The 16,502-nt window shown below is 46.9% G+C and overlaps 1 protein-coding gene across 1 annotated transcript; it reads left to right on the plus strand.

Annotated features, from left to right (window-relative positions):
- Positions 1 to 933: 933 nt before the first annotated feature.
- On the plus strand, positions 934 to 14,295 carry LOC128409168 (E3 ubiquitin-protein ligase TRIM7-like). The gene is made up of 8 exons (XM_053379421.1): positions 934 to 1,427; positions 2,565 to 2,660; positions 3,358 to 3,588; positions 4,876 to 4,898; positions 8,400 to 8,521; positions 9,486 to 9,518; positions 11,778 to 11,982; positions 12,142 to 14,295. Exons 1-8 carry the CDS (start codon positions 999 to 1,001, stop codon positions 12,464 to 12,466), a joined length of 1,464 nt encoding a protein of 487 aa, XP_053235396.1. The 5' UTR covers positions 934 to 998; the 3' UTR covers positions 12,467 to 14,295.
- Positions 14,296 to 16,502: the final 2,207 nt, after the last annotated feature.

Here is a 16,502-nt window from a genome sequence, read left to right on the forward strand (position 1 = left end):
ACCAGAATTGCATTTGCATAGAAACTGTTCCTCAGGCGGCTAGTCCTGGCCTTTATAACCCTATACCTTCTTCCAGAAGGCAGAAGCTGAAAGAGATCATTTACGGGGTGCGTACTATCCTGTGCTATCTCTGCCGCTTTCTTATGGCACCTGGCAGCATAGATATGATCTAAGGTGGGAAGAGTGCACCCTGCAGTCTTTACAACCCTGGACAGCATTGTTTTTTCCCTGGCCGTGCAGCTCCCAAACCACACACACAGAATAGAAGCTAATACGCTCTCCACAGTGCAATGGTAAAATGCCATCAACAGGTCCTTTGAGAGATTGTTTTTCCGGAGGATTCTCAGAAAATATAACCTCTGCTGTGCTCTCTTCACCAGGTCTTTGTTGTTCTCTCCCCAGGTTAGGTCGTCTCTCAACTCCATTCTGAGAAATCGAAACACTGAGACCTGTTCCACGCACTTCCCCTCAACAATAAGTGGCTGAATATTCAATTTACATTTCCTAAAGTCCACAATGATCTCTTTTGTTTTCTTTAAGTTAAGGAGTAAATTGTTTTTCCTGCACCACTCCCCCTACTGCTCAACTTCCTTCCTATAAAAATAGGCACCATGATGGAGAGTTGGGCTGCTTCTACTCTTTACATTGAGGCGAATAGCTAGAAATGGAGCAATTTGTGGGGGAAATGGAGTTAGGATTCAGTCATTGGTTTTAAAATTAGTCTGAGGCTCATGTGAAGTTAGGGAAAATACAACCACACTTCTCTCCTGCTCTCACTGGAAATGGTTCCTTAAACGAGCAGCCGCCAAGAGCATTCCTTTTAAAATAAAGAAATTAATTTCCTCTACACGAAAGAGGCTCTCTGCTCCAGCTAACTCCACAGCTCCATATCAGCAGAGATCTGGACTCATTAAATCTTAATTTCCTGGAAACACACCCATTTGCAGACGGAAAAGCAAAGAAAACGAAACCAACTCTCTCTCCCTGGGGCGGTGGCCATGGCTGCTTCTGGGAGTCCTGTCGTGGATCTCTGTGAGGAAGCCACTTGCTCCATCTGCCTGGAGTATTTCCAAGATCCAGTGATCATCCCAGAGTGTGGGCACAACTTCTGCCGATCCTGCCTGATCCAGTGCTGGGGGAAATCTGAGGGAGAGGCTTCCTGCCCTCAGTGCAGGAAAACAGTGGAGCAAGGCAGCATCAGGCGAAACCTGCAGCTGGCAAATTTTGTGGAAATAACCCAGAAATTCAGCCTTCTGGGCAGAAAAAAGGAGGCCAAAGGAAAGGGGAGAGTTTGTGAGAAACACCAGGAGCCCCTGAAGCTCTTCTGCAAGGAGGATGAAGCCCCCATCTGTCTGGTTTGTGACAGAGCCAAGGAGCACAAAAGCCACGAGGCGGTTCCTATAGAGGAGGCGTCCCTGGAGTACAAGGTAGGAAAACACTCTGGATCAGTGGCGTAGCGTTCCTTGCTGGTGCCCGGGGCATGCCGCACCCCATGGGGACAAGTTGTGCCAGTGGAGCGACCCCCAGTAACTGGGGCTAAGAGGGGGGGGGCATTGCGCTGCCTGCTCGGCCATGTAGTGGGGAACTTGGCCAACCAACGTGGCTGATGCTGCCTTGCTTTGAGGGGTGCAAGTCTCACGGTGCACTGCGAGCCTAACACCGCTTTGTGAGACTTGCAAAAGCTGTGTGCGGCTGGCAGGGTGCTAGCCTGCTGAGTCCCTCAGATGGAAGACGTGGTGTGAAGGACGCAACAGCTCACGACAGGCGCCCCCCAGGCTGGCCCATGCTACGCCTCTGCTCTGGATTTGCTTGGGGGGTGGAACAGCTGTAGGCAAGTCAGGCCTGCAAGATCATAGAGTTGGAAGGGACCCAAGGGTCATCTAGTCCAACCCCCTGCAAGGCAGGAATGACGCCAAGATACTCTTGAAATAATGTATTCTCCCCACTCCCTCTAGCAGGAGCCTTTGTGCAGCCTTGTGAAACTTAAAACTTAAAACTTCTGAAAACTCGATTCAAAAAACATTTCTTCTTCTTTTCGAGGGATGAATTTCCCTCTATGTCCCCCTGCAGCATATTGGAGTCACTCCCCACAGTTCTTCCTCTGGAAGCAGCTCTCAGTGAAGGCTCCTAGAACTGGAAGGTGGGGCAAGGCAGGTGGCAGGAATGAAGGGGAACCTCCGGAAGGACCTGGGAATGTGGGGCAGGGAGCAAGCATATGATTCAGTTGCCTGATATTACTAAAACGCTCGAAAAAGGGAAAGAAACAGCAACCCAGCTGGAATTCTCAGATTAGCTGCCTGAGAAACAGTTTCTATGCAAATGCAATTCTGGTTCTAAAGGCAGCATAAGGGGTTTCTACAGTATAGTGTATTTTAAAATAGGGTTTTAGAGTTTTTAGGGGGTTTTGAATGTTTTATGTAGTTTTTACATAGTTTTATGTAGTTTTGTGGTAGTTTTGATGTAGTTTTATGTAGTTTTGCAATTTCATTGTCCTGCATGGGACAATGACAATAAAGATATATCTATCTATCTATCTAATCTATCTAATTTTGTTTTCTTTTCAGGATCAGATCAGCAGCTGCCTAGACAACATGAGAAAGGAGAGAAAGAAAATTCTGGTGTTTAAAGCAGATGCAGAAAAGGAAAGCCAAGACCTGCTTGTAAGCATCACTGTTTCTTGGAAGTGAAAAAGTGCTATAGTCAGAAAACCTTTTCAGCGGGGGGCCGGTTCACTGTGCCTCAGATCTTGTGGCAGGCCAAACTACACATAGACACACACATATCTGGAGACTGAAAGGAGATGCAATCGGGGGTCGACCCCAGGCCTGGGCGACGGGGATCCTGGTGAAGGGGGGCTTCACTTCCCCCCCTCTCCCCCAGCCCCTCTCCCTGCTTTCCTCCCTCCTCCGCCACTGCTCTCAGCTCTAGGCAGGGCAGAGAGAAGCCAGGAGGAGGCGCCACCGTGGTGTGTGTGAGGGAGGGGGAAATGGTGCAGCCCAAATGATCAGAATCAGATCCACACGGCGATTCCCAGACCATCCGCGGACCAGATCCAGAAGGCAGTTGGGCCGGATCCGGCCCCTGGGCCTTAGTTTGCCTACCCATGGTCTAGAATCAGTATGTGAGGAAACTGAAATACAGGGCATGAAAGACCATTTGAAGGAGGGGGTGGGCTTGTAGATTTTTATGAAACTCTCTTCCTACTGCCGTGACCTCTCTAAAATGACAGACATGCCCTTCCAAGTGAATTCTGGTCTTTTTATCATGCAATAGCAGACTAGATATCTGGTGTATTCTCTTCCTTCTATGATTCCTTCTATGATTCTATGATTCCTTTTCCTGTTTTTGCTGGTGCAGAAGCAAATGCAAGCAGAGAGGGAAAAGATGGTGGCTGAGTTCAGGCGACTGCACCAGTTTCTGGAAGAACAGGAGAAACGTATTCTGGCCCAGATGGCAGAGGTGGAGAAGGAGATTGCAGCCAAAAGGGAGGAGCGCCTGGCCAGACTCTCCAGGGAACTCTCCTCTCTTGACAGCCTCATCCGGGAGATGGAGGAGAAGCTTCAGGAACCAGCGAGTGAACTCCTGCAGGTGAGGCCTCATCCTGATGCGAGAGGGTGGAGTGTGCTGCTTCAGACTACAGGCATTTCTTAGTCCTTCCCCACATAAAAATACTGTTGTAAGAGAAACAAACAGTACATGTCAGCATAGGAGCCAACTCTGAGGGGCTGAGGTCCCTTGGACGCCCCAGTAAAATATTTGAGGGGGCCAGACCCCCCATAAATAATGGACACTTCTATTGAAATGGTGTGTTTGTACTGCATCTTGTGATTGATTATGTCCCCCCCCAAAAAAAATATTTTGTTGAAGTTGTCACCCCTGAGCTAACAAGAAGGGCCCTGCTAGATCAAACCACAGGCCCTTTCCTTCCTGCTTCCAGTTCTTGCATTGGGCAACCAAAGGTCTCTGGGAAGCCCACAAGCAACTAGAGCTCTGTATTCAATTAATCTTTCCTCAGAGTAGACAATTGAAATTAATGGGGATTACTATCTTAGGTTCATTAATTTCAGTGTGCCTGAGTAAAAGCGAGTTGAATAAAACCGATACTGCCTCCAGCGCAGGCTTTCCAAATTGGCATTGCATCACTTTTTCATTCAGATGCTGTCTTGGGTCCAGCCAGAGAGGGGGTGACCTATTATTATTATTATTGTTATTGTTATTATTGTTATTAAAATAAGTTTGTGTACCACCCTATACCCACAGGTCTCAGGGTGGTTCCCAGGATATGATTGAGTGTGGGGTGTACATAGCAGTGAACCGATTAGTTGCATGTGAACACGGAACCAGCATGCACTGCAGGGCAAAATGGCAAATAAGGGAGGTGGGATTGAATCTCTCAGGTGTTTGGGTGAGAGCCAGTGTGGTGTAGTGGTTAAGAGCGGTAGTCACGTAATCTGGGTAACCGGGTTCGCGTCTCCGCTCCTCCACATGCAGCTGCTGGGTGACCTTGGGCCAGTCACACTTCTCTGAAGTCTCTCAGCCCCACTCACCTCACAGAGTGTTTGTTGTGGGGGAGGAAGGGAAAGGAGATTGTTAGCCGCTTTGAGACTCCTGAAGGGGAGTGAAAGGCGGGATATCAAATCCAAACTCTTCTTCTTCTTCTTGGTCAAAAGAGAAGAAAGGGGCCTTTTATTAGTCATCACTGGAGTGGCTGACTTTTGCCATCTGACGGTTATTCCAAAATTTTGTGGCACTGCGTATTTTATTGGGGGTCTTTGGTTTTGTGCTTGGCTAACCTCTCTCCACTTCAACTGCTTAGTATTTATAACTGACCGCAGAAATGGCTCCACGGATATCTTTTTCTTTCTTTCCTTCCAGGATATCAGAAGCTTCTTGCAGAGGTAAGTGATGGAAATCTGCTGCTTTAAGATACTGTATTGGGAAAGTTCCTGCTTAACGGGTGAAAAACGTCCAGAGTTCCAGTTCCTCCATCCAGAAATAGCTTAGGACTCCATCATCCATTTCACAAAATCACAAACAAAAATAGGGACACGTTTTCACAGTCATTTGTAGCAATTGGTCTCATCTATAAACACGGGAACGAAGCTGTTCCCATTACACATCTCTGAAAGCCCTTCTCCGTGATAGATTCATTTATTCTGCAATTGATACCAAAAGCGGGGACATCCCAAAGGTGCTTGTAAATATATTCACTATAATTTACCCATAAATATTTGACGTATTTCAGGCTTCTGCAGGTTCTTCCTCAGACATAAAAATGTGAGAAAGGGCCCTGCTGGATCCGGCCAGTGGCCTATCTGGTGCAACATCCTGTTTTCACAGTGACTAAGCAGATGCCAGTGCAAAACCCGCAGCAGAGGACACTTTCCTCCTGTGGTTTCAGAGGCACCGAGGCCTTTGACCAGCCATCGCAAATAGCAGCCGCTGAGAGGCTTGTCCTCCAGACAACTGCAAACCCTCCCATGTTTAGAACATACTGCTTTACTTTTTATTTTTTTGTCCATTTGTAAAATATAACCACTGTGCTAAAACACATTTATAATGTTAATTGCAAAAGCCATTCTAAAGCATTCTGAACTTCCTTATATTTCAGAAATGCACATACCAGACCTATTTTATTTTGCTCATTAATCACTTGAAATGCCTCACTAAATCTGGTGTAGTCTTAAAATCTCTGCGTAAGGATCCAGTATGGTTCATTTTTCTTCCCAAAAAAATTGTGCATATATCAGCTTCTTTATCTTCAGTTTCCTCTTCATATATTTCATTCAAAATGCTTTGAACGCAGGTGTGTCAGTTTTCCTTCAACTTCTTTTTTTTATTTAATAATAATATTTATTCCTTTTACAACAATTTAAACACAAAAACAAAAACAAAGAAAAAACAGTACATTACAATACAAGAACACTACATAAAAATTAACAAAACAAAACAAAAACAATTTAATAACACATCAAAAGAAGAAGAAAAAAGAAAAAACTTCCAATATCTTATCTTTCTTTCACATATTTCCACGGCCTCCTCACACCTCCCTTTTTGTATTACACTTCTATTAATTATTTCAGCAATTCCTTTCCATCTTCCCCTGTTTTCTATCCTATAATTATCTTAACACATTTTAACCTTATTTTCCTTTAATACTCTATTAATCTATTTATACTTAATTCCTTATAACATTTCTACTGAAGCCATATAACTTCATTCCAACATTCTTCTAACATTCATTAATTTTACAATATTTCTATAAATAATCTTTAAACTTTTCCCAGTCTTCTTCCACCGACTCTTCTCCCTGGTCTCGGATCTTGCCAGTCTTTTCCGCCAATTCCATCTAGTCCATCAACTTCATCTGCTATTATCCAACACTTCAGTGCTTTCTAAAGACAGCCATTCTCTCAGCCAGCAAAAAGCAGATGGTTCACAACAAAGTTTAGGGGTCTGGCAGGGCAGGTCCACCTCCTTTTTTGGCATCCGTCAATATCTTAAATTTTACTCAAGGCTTCCTGCCCTGCCAAACAAATCCAGAAACATCCCTCTGCCACCTCCTGAAACAATCCATCCCATCAAAAACTTGCACTGTTTGGAACAGAAGCAACATCCCCGGCAACACAGCCACCCTCATCCCCACCACAACAGCTTGGCCCAACAATAACAACTTCAGATTTATCCATATTTCCCAATCCCCCTTCTCTTCAATCCAACGTCCTTCACAGTTACCCTTAAATAAATTCACATTTTTGGCGGTCATACTGACCCCCAAAAGCCTCTTTCTCAACCGATGTTAGTCCTGTCTCCTCCTGAAGCTCTGTCAAACTTTCCTTTCCCAGTTCAGGTAGGGCTCTGGTCCTCAAATTCATCTGTTTTTCTTTAAGTTCCATCGTAACAGATGTCAACTTATGTTCATCGAGTTGCCTTTGAATGGATGGGGCTCTCTCACACTCCAGTTGTATTGTTTTACATTCAGCAGCAAGGGTTTTCTCCCTGACTTCATCCGCAGTTTGCCGTATCAAGGTAAATTCCTGTATCAATTTCTGGATGGTTTCTGTGTTGGTGTTCACCTTTTGTCCCAGATTATTTAAACTTTCTGCGATTAAGTCAATTTTATTATTTGCAACGTCCACTTTCACATTCATCACATCTGCTTTCCTGTGAAGCTGTTCCAGCGAATCGGTTATTTTCACTAATGCGACCACTAAGGCCTCTTCTGTCGACATTTCGTCTGTTTTTTCCTTTCCATTTGCCATAACACTTGAGAGTTTCAAGGTCAATCCCAGAGTCTCAGAGTTTATTATCTTGCAGCTGGAAATCCCCCTAGCCCAGCTCTTATAAAGTAACCAATTTCAGAGACTTCCACTAGGGGGAAACAGTTTCTATTTATAATAGTCAACCATGTCCCCTTTAAACACAACTCATACAATCCAAAGTTAGTTTCAGTTTTCAGTTACTTTTTACTCCTTTTTAGAAGCAGCCGGAGACAGTAGAAACAATGTATTTCTCTTACTTTGCTAGCTGTCAAGGCACGTTCTAAGTGCTGTCAATGAACATTCCAAAACGTCAGTCCTACTAGCAGCCCATTTCCAGGGTCAGAGCGGCGGTATTTTAACTCCCTTCACTCACTCCTGCAGGCATACTCAGTCCGCAACTCCCCCCCCTCTTCTCCTGCCTCCAAGGGGGGTTTTATGCTCTTTACCGATGGAAATTTAGTCTTTTACAAAAGGCTTTCCAAGACGTCAGCCTGCAGCCTCCTTGCCTCAATCTGTTTACAAATAGGGAAGGCGGACTTCCTGTTTTGAACCTCCCCGTTTTGATGCCAAATTAAACGTTTAAAATCCGATTCTCCCGTTTCAGCTCTACTCATGGGTAATTACTTTGGAGTCAAATTGTCTACAGGAAAAAGTCAATGCTCTCCGGCAACAGCTATGTGGCTTCGCTCCGTGGAAGAAGCAGACGATTCGAAGCACCCCGCCGCTCACCCTATGTCGCTCCGGATCCCTGAAACTGGGTTTCCCCGCGAGTAGGGGAGGCGCAAAAGGTGCCCGCCGAATCCCACGTTCACAGGCTTCTCCCACCTGTGCTTTTTACGGGTCTCCGCCTTCGCCGTGGCGGCCAGACCAAATTTCCACGGAGCAGATTCCTCCCGATCAGAGGAAATCTGCCATTGCCGGAGGCACCAACCCGGAAGTCGGTTTTCCTTCAACTTCTTAGATACTTTCTAGATTCAGACGTCACCTTGATGCTCCTTTTTGCCATAGGAAGAACTCTGCTCCCAAGTCTTCATGATATAGCCATGGTGCCTTTATCATCAGGATGAGACCCCTGCCTTGTCAGAAAGCTCCTTGCATTGGAAGGATGGTGGCTTGACTTTGTTCTTCTCCTCCCAGGTCTCAAGCGAAGGAGAACTTAGAGGATCCTCCGGTGGCTATTCCTCCTGTCCTGAAGTGGAGGATCTGGGACTTTTGTGATATAAATCCCTTCCTGGAGGGTGTCATGAAGAAATTGAGAGGTAGTAAAGATGGGTTGAAAATATTTTGTACTGGATATTTAAAATTGTTCATGAAAGGCTCCAGCTCATTAGCAGTGCCAGGAAAATAGAAGGCTTATTTAATTTCTTTCAATATCTAAAAGCCACACTTTCATATGTAGATGATTCACAAATGATTTTACTTAGGCAATTGAAATGGACGGTAACCCCTTCTTGCTGGGCTCTGGAAGCTCCTGCGAGATCTTGGGGGAGCCTCCCACATTCCAGTCAGCAAGGTCAAGGGCTTGAAAGTTCTTGCCAGGAAGGGTTTGGCCACCATACAAATCACTTTTAAGACCTCTGCCATGTTTACAGGACTCTGAGAGGCTCCTGCGAAATCTCATGGGGCCGTCTTGGGATCTCAGATGGCAGGGGTGATTCCGGGGTCGTTCTGACTTTGCACAATTACAAGTTGTCAATAAAAGTTGTCCTTGACCTCTTCCCATCTTTCAGCCACGCTTTGGGTGCTTTCACGCATCTCACCCATTTCCCAGGTAGCCTCACCTACAGCTTTTCGGGCATCTCCTCTGTTCCTTTGGCCCTGAGATTGATGTAAGGGGGGCAGGAGGGAGGGGGGCTGTCCAGGAGCCAGCCAGGAGCAGAGGGGACTGGGGCTGAGGCCTCCTGTCCTGCAACAGGGGTGTCTGGACCTTGTTGTTGATGGGGAGATCTTCTGGGGGTCCTGCTCCTCCTCCCAAGTTTTGGGCAGGCCTGAACCTTGACATCACCCCTGCCCTGGTTATGCAGGGATAGCCAGTATGGAGAGCTTCAGATAGCTTTAACTACAACTCCCATAATCTCCAGCTGGCGTGGCCAGTGGTTAGGGAGGATGGGACTTGTAGTCCACAACACCTGGCTACAATCTCATGAGCTCATTCTGTTCTTTCCAGATTTGTTATCTGAATGATGGTGTGATGGTAAATCTCTGTTCCCTTTTCTCTTCCAGACACTGTGGAATATGGACTTCAGCTGCGAAAAGGTACATTTAATAATAATAATAATAATTTATTCATACCCCGCTCATCTGGCTGAGTTTATTCAGCCATTTCTGAATCAAACAGAGGCACTAATTCAGGAGAGATGGTATCCGCTTCTCAAAAGACCAGGCCACTGCAGCTCTTCCATCCATGCCTTATTTCCCCTTATTTCCCCAAGGCATCTATTCCGTGAGAGCAGCATGCTGGGCTAGAGGGGCTCTTGGCCTGATCCTGCAGACTCTTAGGAAGCCCCCAGCCCAGGATGGCTGGCTTTTCTGTGCCGAATCTCCATAAGACACAGGGGTGGTGTGAAGCCAAAGGCTCCCGGCACATGAGGGGGAAATATCCCTTTGAGCCATACAAGATCCCCACCCCTTTTAGGAGAGTTTATGTAAGAGAAAGGTGTAAGAGTGGGAAATGCATGAACACAAATAGCTCAGAAAATGGCTGCAACAGGCTTTGGGGGCTGGAAAGTAAAAGGGTTCTGGTGTCAGTGGAGGGAGGTGGGGGCTGCCTGAGTGTGAACTCCAGTGGTCCGGCTTCCCTGCAAGATTGGGGGTCTTGTATTGGAGCGGAGACATGGCTTCTCTGCTAAAACAAGAGAAACTTGAGTAAACCTAAAAGAGACGGGCAGAGCAGGGCAGAATTTCCCCACAGACCAGAGGAAAAGGCTCAATGGGAAGACAGAAGTCCAGTCTGGCCTGATCCTGGACACCACAAAAAGGGAATCATAAGAGCTGGAAAAGGTACAGCTGGTATGGCTGGGAGGTTGCCTGCTCTTGATGGGGTTACACTTCCTCTGAAGGAGCAGGTTTGTAGCTTAGGGGTCCTCCTGGATCCTTTGTTGTCACTCGAGGCTCAGGTGGCCTCAGTGGCCCAGAGTGCTACACCCCTATCTGGACAGGGATAGCCTAACTACTGTGGTCTATGCTCTGGTAACCTCAAGGTTAGATTATTGCAAAGCGTTATACGTAGGGCTGCCCCTGAAGACGGTTCAGAAACTTAAGTTGGTGCCAATTAGTTTCTGGGCCCAATTCAAAGTGCTGGTTTTGACCTATAAAGCCTTAAATGGTTCAGGACCACAATGTCTCAAGGACTGCCTCTTCCCACATAAACTTTCCCGGACCCTGAGATCATCTTCCAAGGCCCTTCTTCATGTGCCTCTTCCTCGAGGTTCAGAGGGTGGCAACACGAGAACAGGGCCTTCCCTGCAGTGGCTCCCCATCTGTGGAATACTCTCCCCAGGGAAGTTTGCCTAGCATCTACATTACACACCTTTAGGCGCCAGGCAACCATGTTCCTTTTTAACCAGGCCTTTGGTTGATCTTATTGATATCCAACACCCTTTTAGAATGTGGGGTTTTGGGGGGGGGCATTATTGGGTTATTGCTTTTGGTTTGATTTTATATACAGTGGTACCTTGGTTTTGGAACACTTAGTTTATAAACAACTTGGAAAAAGAACACTGCAAACCCAGAAGTAGGTGTTCCGTTTTGTGAATTTTGCACAACGTGGAACGTTCTCCCTCAGAAGGGGGTGGGCTCTCCTTCCTTGGAGGTTTTTAAGCAGAGGTTGGACGGCCATTTGTCATGGGTGCTTTAGTTGAGATTCCAGCATTGCTGGGGGTGGACTAGATGACCCTTGGGGTCCCTTCCAACACTATGATTCTTTGTTGTGCTGTCATGAGTCCCAAGTAGGACATTTCACACAGGGGGCGGGGTAACCTAACCACTTTCTTGTTTTTTATGCACTACCTGGAAGGATGGAGTATAACATACTTTAAATATACAACTGAAACCTGAATGGTGGTTACAAGAGCACCTGCTGCCAGATTTACCTGGCATGTCAAGCATGGTCTGTAATGTGATGTGAGGTAAAAGATTAAGATGTGAATTAGGGAGTCCCTATTTTGACTCCCTTCTGCTATGAACTCTGTGGGGTGGGGGTGGCCTTTGACAAGCCACTGTCTATCAGCCTCAGTCCTCCCATCTGAAAAATGTGCATAGTAAGATTCACTTAACTTACAGGGTCGTTGCAAGGGTTATATGTAGATAATGTGCGCTAAGTACTTCAAACACTTGAAAGAACTGCAAATGTTTCAAGAAACCTTACCAAGAACTTGATGAACATTCCTCTCTCAAATGCAGATCCATGGAGACCCTGTTCATTTCAGAGGGGATGCTATTTCTGTCATGTGCCTAATGAAAAGTCAGGTTCCAGTTGAGGTTGTTTTTCTTCTCTTTCCTCCTCTGCCCCCACAGAAAACGTAACTTTGGATCCAGACACAGCAAATCCCCGGCTCATCCTGTCTGAGGATCGCAAGAGTGTGAGATGGGGGGAAGTCTATCAAGACCTGCCAGACAACCCTGAGAGATTTGACATGCATGGCTATGTGCTGGGATGTGAGGGTTTCACATCAGGCAGACATTTCTGGGAGGTCACTGTGGGAAGAGAGGAGAGGAGGAAGTGGATGGTTGCCCTAAAGCCTATGAAAAGGAAGGGCCTTTTCTCTTTTGGTCCTAGCTGGGTAAAAGAGCTGACAGACATCCCTGAGAGATTTGGCAGTCATTTCTATGTGCTGGGAAGTGGGGAAGACAGGTGTTTCTGGGACATCTTTGTGGGGAGCGAGGGGGAATGGGCCGTGGGGGTGGCCAGAGAGTCTGTGAAGAGGAAAGGCAAGTTCATCGCTAGTCCTAAGGAAGGGATCTGGCGCATAGGGAAGTGGGGTGATCAGTACAGGGTCTCCACCTGCGATGGGCCCCCTGTTTCGATTCTGGGTGGGGAGCCCAAGCGGATCCGAGTGGCCCTGAACTGTGAAGGGGGACGGGTGTCCTTTTACGATGCAGATACAGCAGCCCTTCTCCACTCATTCTCAGCAGCCTCCTTCTCAGGAGAGACCCTCCAGCCCTTCTTTTACATGTTCACCAAAGGTCACCTGATACTCTCTTGAGTGTAGACACAGACAAGCTTCCCAGTTCACTGCTAAGTATGCTTCTCAGTGCCAGCAGTCCTAAATCAGCAGAGCGTTGCGCAACATCAAAGCGCTTCAGGAGCTCTGACCCAGACAACGAAGCCAGTAACTCACAGAGGCAATTAAGCACAGACAGATGTATTTTACTACCGGGTCAAAAGCATAATGGTTCCCATTTACAGTTTGTCTGCTGAAGCGTTTCTTAGTTAGAGTTTTCCGGGCTTTGTTTTTTGCGACCCACATCCCTTTCTTGCATTCTGTCAGCTTGCCAGATAAATGCGGACTAAACACAGTTTTTATACAGCTTCTGTTAGAACTGAAGCAGCTCCTCTCACAGATGTGGCCTTGACGAAAGGTCCAGCTTTCTGACAGCTTCTAGCAATTTCCAGAATCTTCTAGAATCTTCAAGAACTTTCAGTTAGTTCTGGAAAGACTGAACGCTCACCCTCACGCCAACAACTCATCACCACGATGACATTTCAGTTGTCTCAACCAAAATCCCTTTCCCTCAGCTTATGTGGCAGTTCAGCAGAATCTCTCTGTTGAAAGAGATCCAAAATTTGTGCGCGACTCACTTAGGCATTCGCAGCCTTGTGCATTTTGTCAAAACAAAAATAAATAAATAGAGTTTGGGAGACTGGGGGCGGTGACTGTCAGAAGGGGCCGTGTGAGATCTCACAAGAACCTCCAGAGCCCAGAAAGCAAGATGGAGGCTCACAATTTTGGTGCCCAAATCCTGCTCTGGATAGAGTTTCTAAGCCCTCCGCCTTGCTTACTGGCCTCCAGGAAAGGTTCCTCAAAGCATTTGCAGGGGTCTCCCTGACTTGTCTTGCTAATCCCCAGAACGAAAGAGCCTCTGGCAGTTCCAAGGACAGAACAGAGTCAATGTGGGGAATTTCAGGGAGCGGTAGTAAATTCCCATTTATACAATTATTTTCTCTAAGGTGACTTCTTGCAAACAATCAGAAACATCTACAGTGGTGCCTCAGGTTGTGGACATAATCTGTTCGGGAGTGTGCTGGGCCCGGGGGTTAACCTGAGCAATGTGGTCCAGGTCCTGTCCAGAATGCAAGGATTCCACGAGGAGTCAGTCCAACAGGGCCGAGGCAGGACACGAGGCAGGAAACCAGGCTAGGTCGGGCACAGGGTCTCAGGCAGGTTCTAGCAAACAACAATGTTGCTCCCGCCACCTGGGGTGGGGTCCGACAGCCTTTTATCTTTGTCAGGGTAACTGGTCCTAATCCCCCGGTGACTCACCTCCCTGTCTCTCCCAAAGGCGAGCACTCCTCCTGCCGGTACTCAGGTCTCTCCTTCTTTCAGACCTTAGTCTCTGCAGCTGGAGACATGTCGTGGGTTACTAGACCCAGAGGCCACCTCAGCTTCCCCTGATCCAACCGGTAGTGGAGCAGCTGTAAGTGATGGCCCAGCTGAAGGCCATGAGGTAATCCCCGCATCTGGAGCCAGGGCAGGCTCAGGCCCCTGACTCGGCCCAGCTGGTGCTTGTTGCAGGGTAACCTGTGCAGACTGGGGCTCTTCAGAATCAGGCCCCAGACTTGGTTTAATGCCACCTGAGGCAAAGGATCTGGTGCGGACTGAGACTCCACTGGTTCTGAGTCCGAGCCCGTGTCCCAGGCCATCACAGAGAGGCACATCCACAGCCCGAAGCGTCCATAAGATGAAGTGCTGTGTCTGCGCATGCACGCGGCGCAATTTCGAGCTTCTGCGCATGCACAAACGGCAAAACCCGGAAGTAACCAGTTCCGGGACTTCTGGGTTTGCTGCTGTCCATAACATGAAATTCCGTTGCCCGAAGGTATGACTCGATATGTTTTTAGAGATCACCTCTCATCCTTTTCTGTAACTTGCCTGAACAAATGTGGAAATACGCTTCATGTGTTAACTTGCTTGATTTTATTAAAGATGCTACTTATTGTTGCTCCTATGTTATTTCAGACTCGATGGTATAATGGCCCTATCCACCCCACATGACACTTTCCCCCAGGGATATAAACAGGGTGATATCCCATCTGATCCCCACACCAATAGGGCTGCCACTGCCCCCACTTTGCTACTTAACCATTTCAACCCGTGCCAAGCAGGTGGGGTATCACACATGTGGAGAGGCGCTTCATTTCCTCATTTCTGCCACCCAAATGGTGATTCTCAAATGAGAAGAGGAAGTGAGGGCAGCATGTCTTACTAACTGAGCTCTATGGAGCGAAGAGGAAATTAAAGCTACAGCCCTGGGCCCACTTCCGTGGGAGCAAGTCCCTTTGATCCCAGATTAAGGGAAAATAAAATCCTCACTTCAGCTTGGATCATGAAACATCAGAGTAAAATTTGTAAAAGGATCAACATTGAACATCATAATCTATTTGTAATATATTTTTATTCGGAATATTGATCAACTTTAGCAGTACATTGGTACCTTGTTTTGTGAACAGTCTGGTTCGCATACATTTTGAATTACAAACACATCAAAGCTGGAAGTGAATGTCCCGGTTTGCAAACTTCTTTTGGATTATAACACATTTTTTCTGGATTACAAAAATAAAAATAAAAAATTGGAGGCCCCATTGGCAAAAGTGCACTTTGGGTTACAACCTGTTTTGGTTTGTTTACGAGTGGACCTCCGGAACGGATTATGGTTGTAAACCAAGGTACCACAGTATCTAAAAAACACCAGATATTCTCAGCCCAAAGCCTCCTGCAGCAGCGCCTCCAGCGCTCCTCCTGTTTCATTGGATCACTCCAGGAGCTAAGATCACGAAAGATCTCCCTATCCATTTTCTCAGCATCTGCACCATGTTACCAAGCCCTCTTCAGAGATGTGCTCCCAAACCCTCCTTGCAAAGTTCTTTTATGTTGCAGCTCAACAGTGAAGCTCTGAAGGGGGGTTTAAATCCAGTTTGGGTTCTGCCATGACCCCTGCTTTCTTGTCGTTCTCCCGCAATGGTGTCCGCCATGGGTGTAGACAGAGGGGGGTTGGGAGGTGAGCTGCCACCCTAAATCAAGTGAATAAATAAAAACACTTAACTACCCGACCAACTGTGTCATAGATTGCTCGGTTCTGCCCCCCCCCCAATCCCTGGCTGCATTTCAGTTTGTGGAAAACCTTCTTTCTTCTTCTTTGGCAATCACTCATATCCGAGTAAGATTGTCTTCCATGAACACGGTTTGTACAATGAGTCCGTTGGTGACTGTGGAGGCTGATTCTGGACCCACACGTCCTTCCACAGTGGGGACATTGGTTTCCAGGCGGGAGTTGATCACAGTGTGGATTTGCCAAGTGTGCCTTCCTCTTAGAACGTGACATGGGTGCTGGGAATGCTGTCCCCCCCAAATTTCTTTGTCCCCCTAAAATTTCCAAGTAATTAAATAAGCAGGAAAGCCTTTATCTCTCCTTGTTTTATCAGGCTTCTTTCTCTCAGAGGCCAAGCAAACCCCAAGGTACGAAAAAATAAGATGGGGTAGCTGAGCCAAGCAGAAACCCCGTATTTGCAATGTGTGGGCTTGTTCTCTCTTCTCTGCATGTGCAGTTGGGGGGGGGGGTTCCTCTGAGGAAGACTCAGCTGGGTTGTGAGAAAAAGGGGCTTTTGAGAACCAAGCTCTCCCATTCAGCAGGTTTGGTGGAGCAGAACCTGCCAGGTGGAGAAGAGAGAATTCTGGTGGATTCTGCTGTAATGCATGGGAGAAACTTCTGGGCTAGGAGGGCTAGCAATCCTATACATTCTGGGTTGGTTTCAGGTATGTCCTACTCAGAGTAAGCCCATTGAAATTAATGAGCCTAAGCTAGTCATGCCTATTGACTTCAATGGGTCTGTTCTGAGCAGGACTTAAATACTACCCACTTTTGCCAGAATAAATGATAATGATAATGGATTGAAGAGAGAATTCTGGAGGCTTTTATTGCACTTGCAAGGGCTGCTTGGAGAGGGATGGGGTGGGGAGATTTATTAAACTGTTTCCTGATGTTTGTCTCCGCAACTTCAGCATGTATTCAAAGTCCTTCGCG

This window comes from Podarcis raffonei, chromosome 2 (genome assembly GCF_027172205.1).
Source record: "Podarcis raffonei isolate rPodRaf1 chromosome 2, rPodRaf1.pri, whole genome shotgun sequence".
Taxonomy (NCBI): domain Eukaryota; kingdom Metazoa; phylum Chordata; class Lepidosauria; order Squamata; family Lacertidae; genus Podarcis; species Podarcis raffonei.

Bases quoted from the DNA above. Each gene is read 5' to 3' on its own strand.
- LOC128409168 (XM_053379421.1), top strand. From the start codon at position 999: ATGGCTGCTTCTGGGAGTCCTGTCGTGGATCTCTGTGAGGAAGCCACT. The intron at 4,899-8,399 runs GTAAGTGATGGA...TTCTCCTCCCAG, and splicing joins ATCAGAAGCTTCTTGCAGAG to GTCTCAAGCGAAGGAGAACT. The intron at 11,983-12,141 runs GTGGATGGTTGC...CTTTGTGGGGAG, and splicing joins GGAAGAGAGGAGAGGAGGAA to CGAGGGGGAATGGGCCGTGG.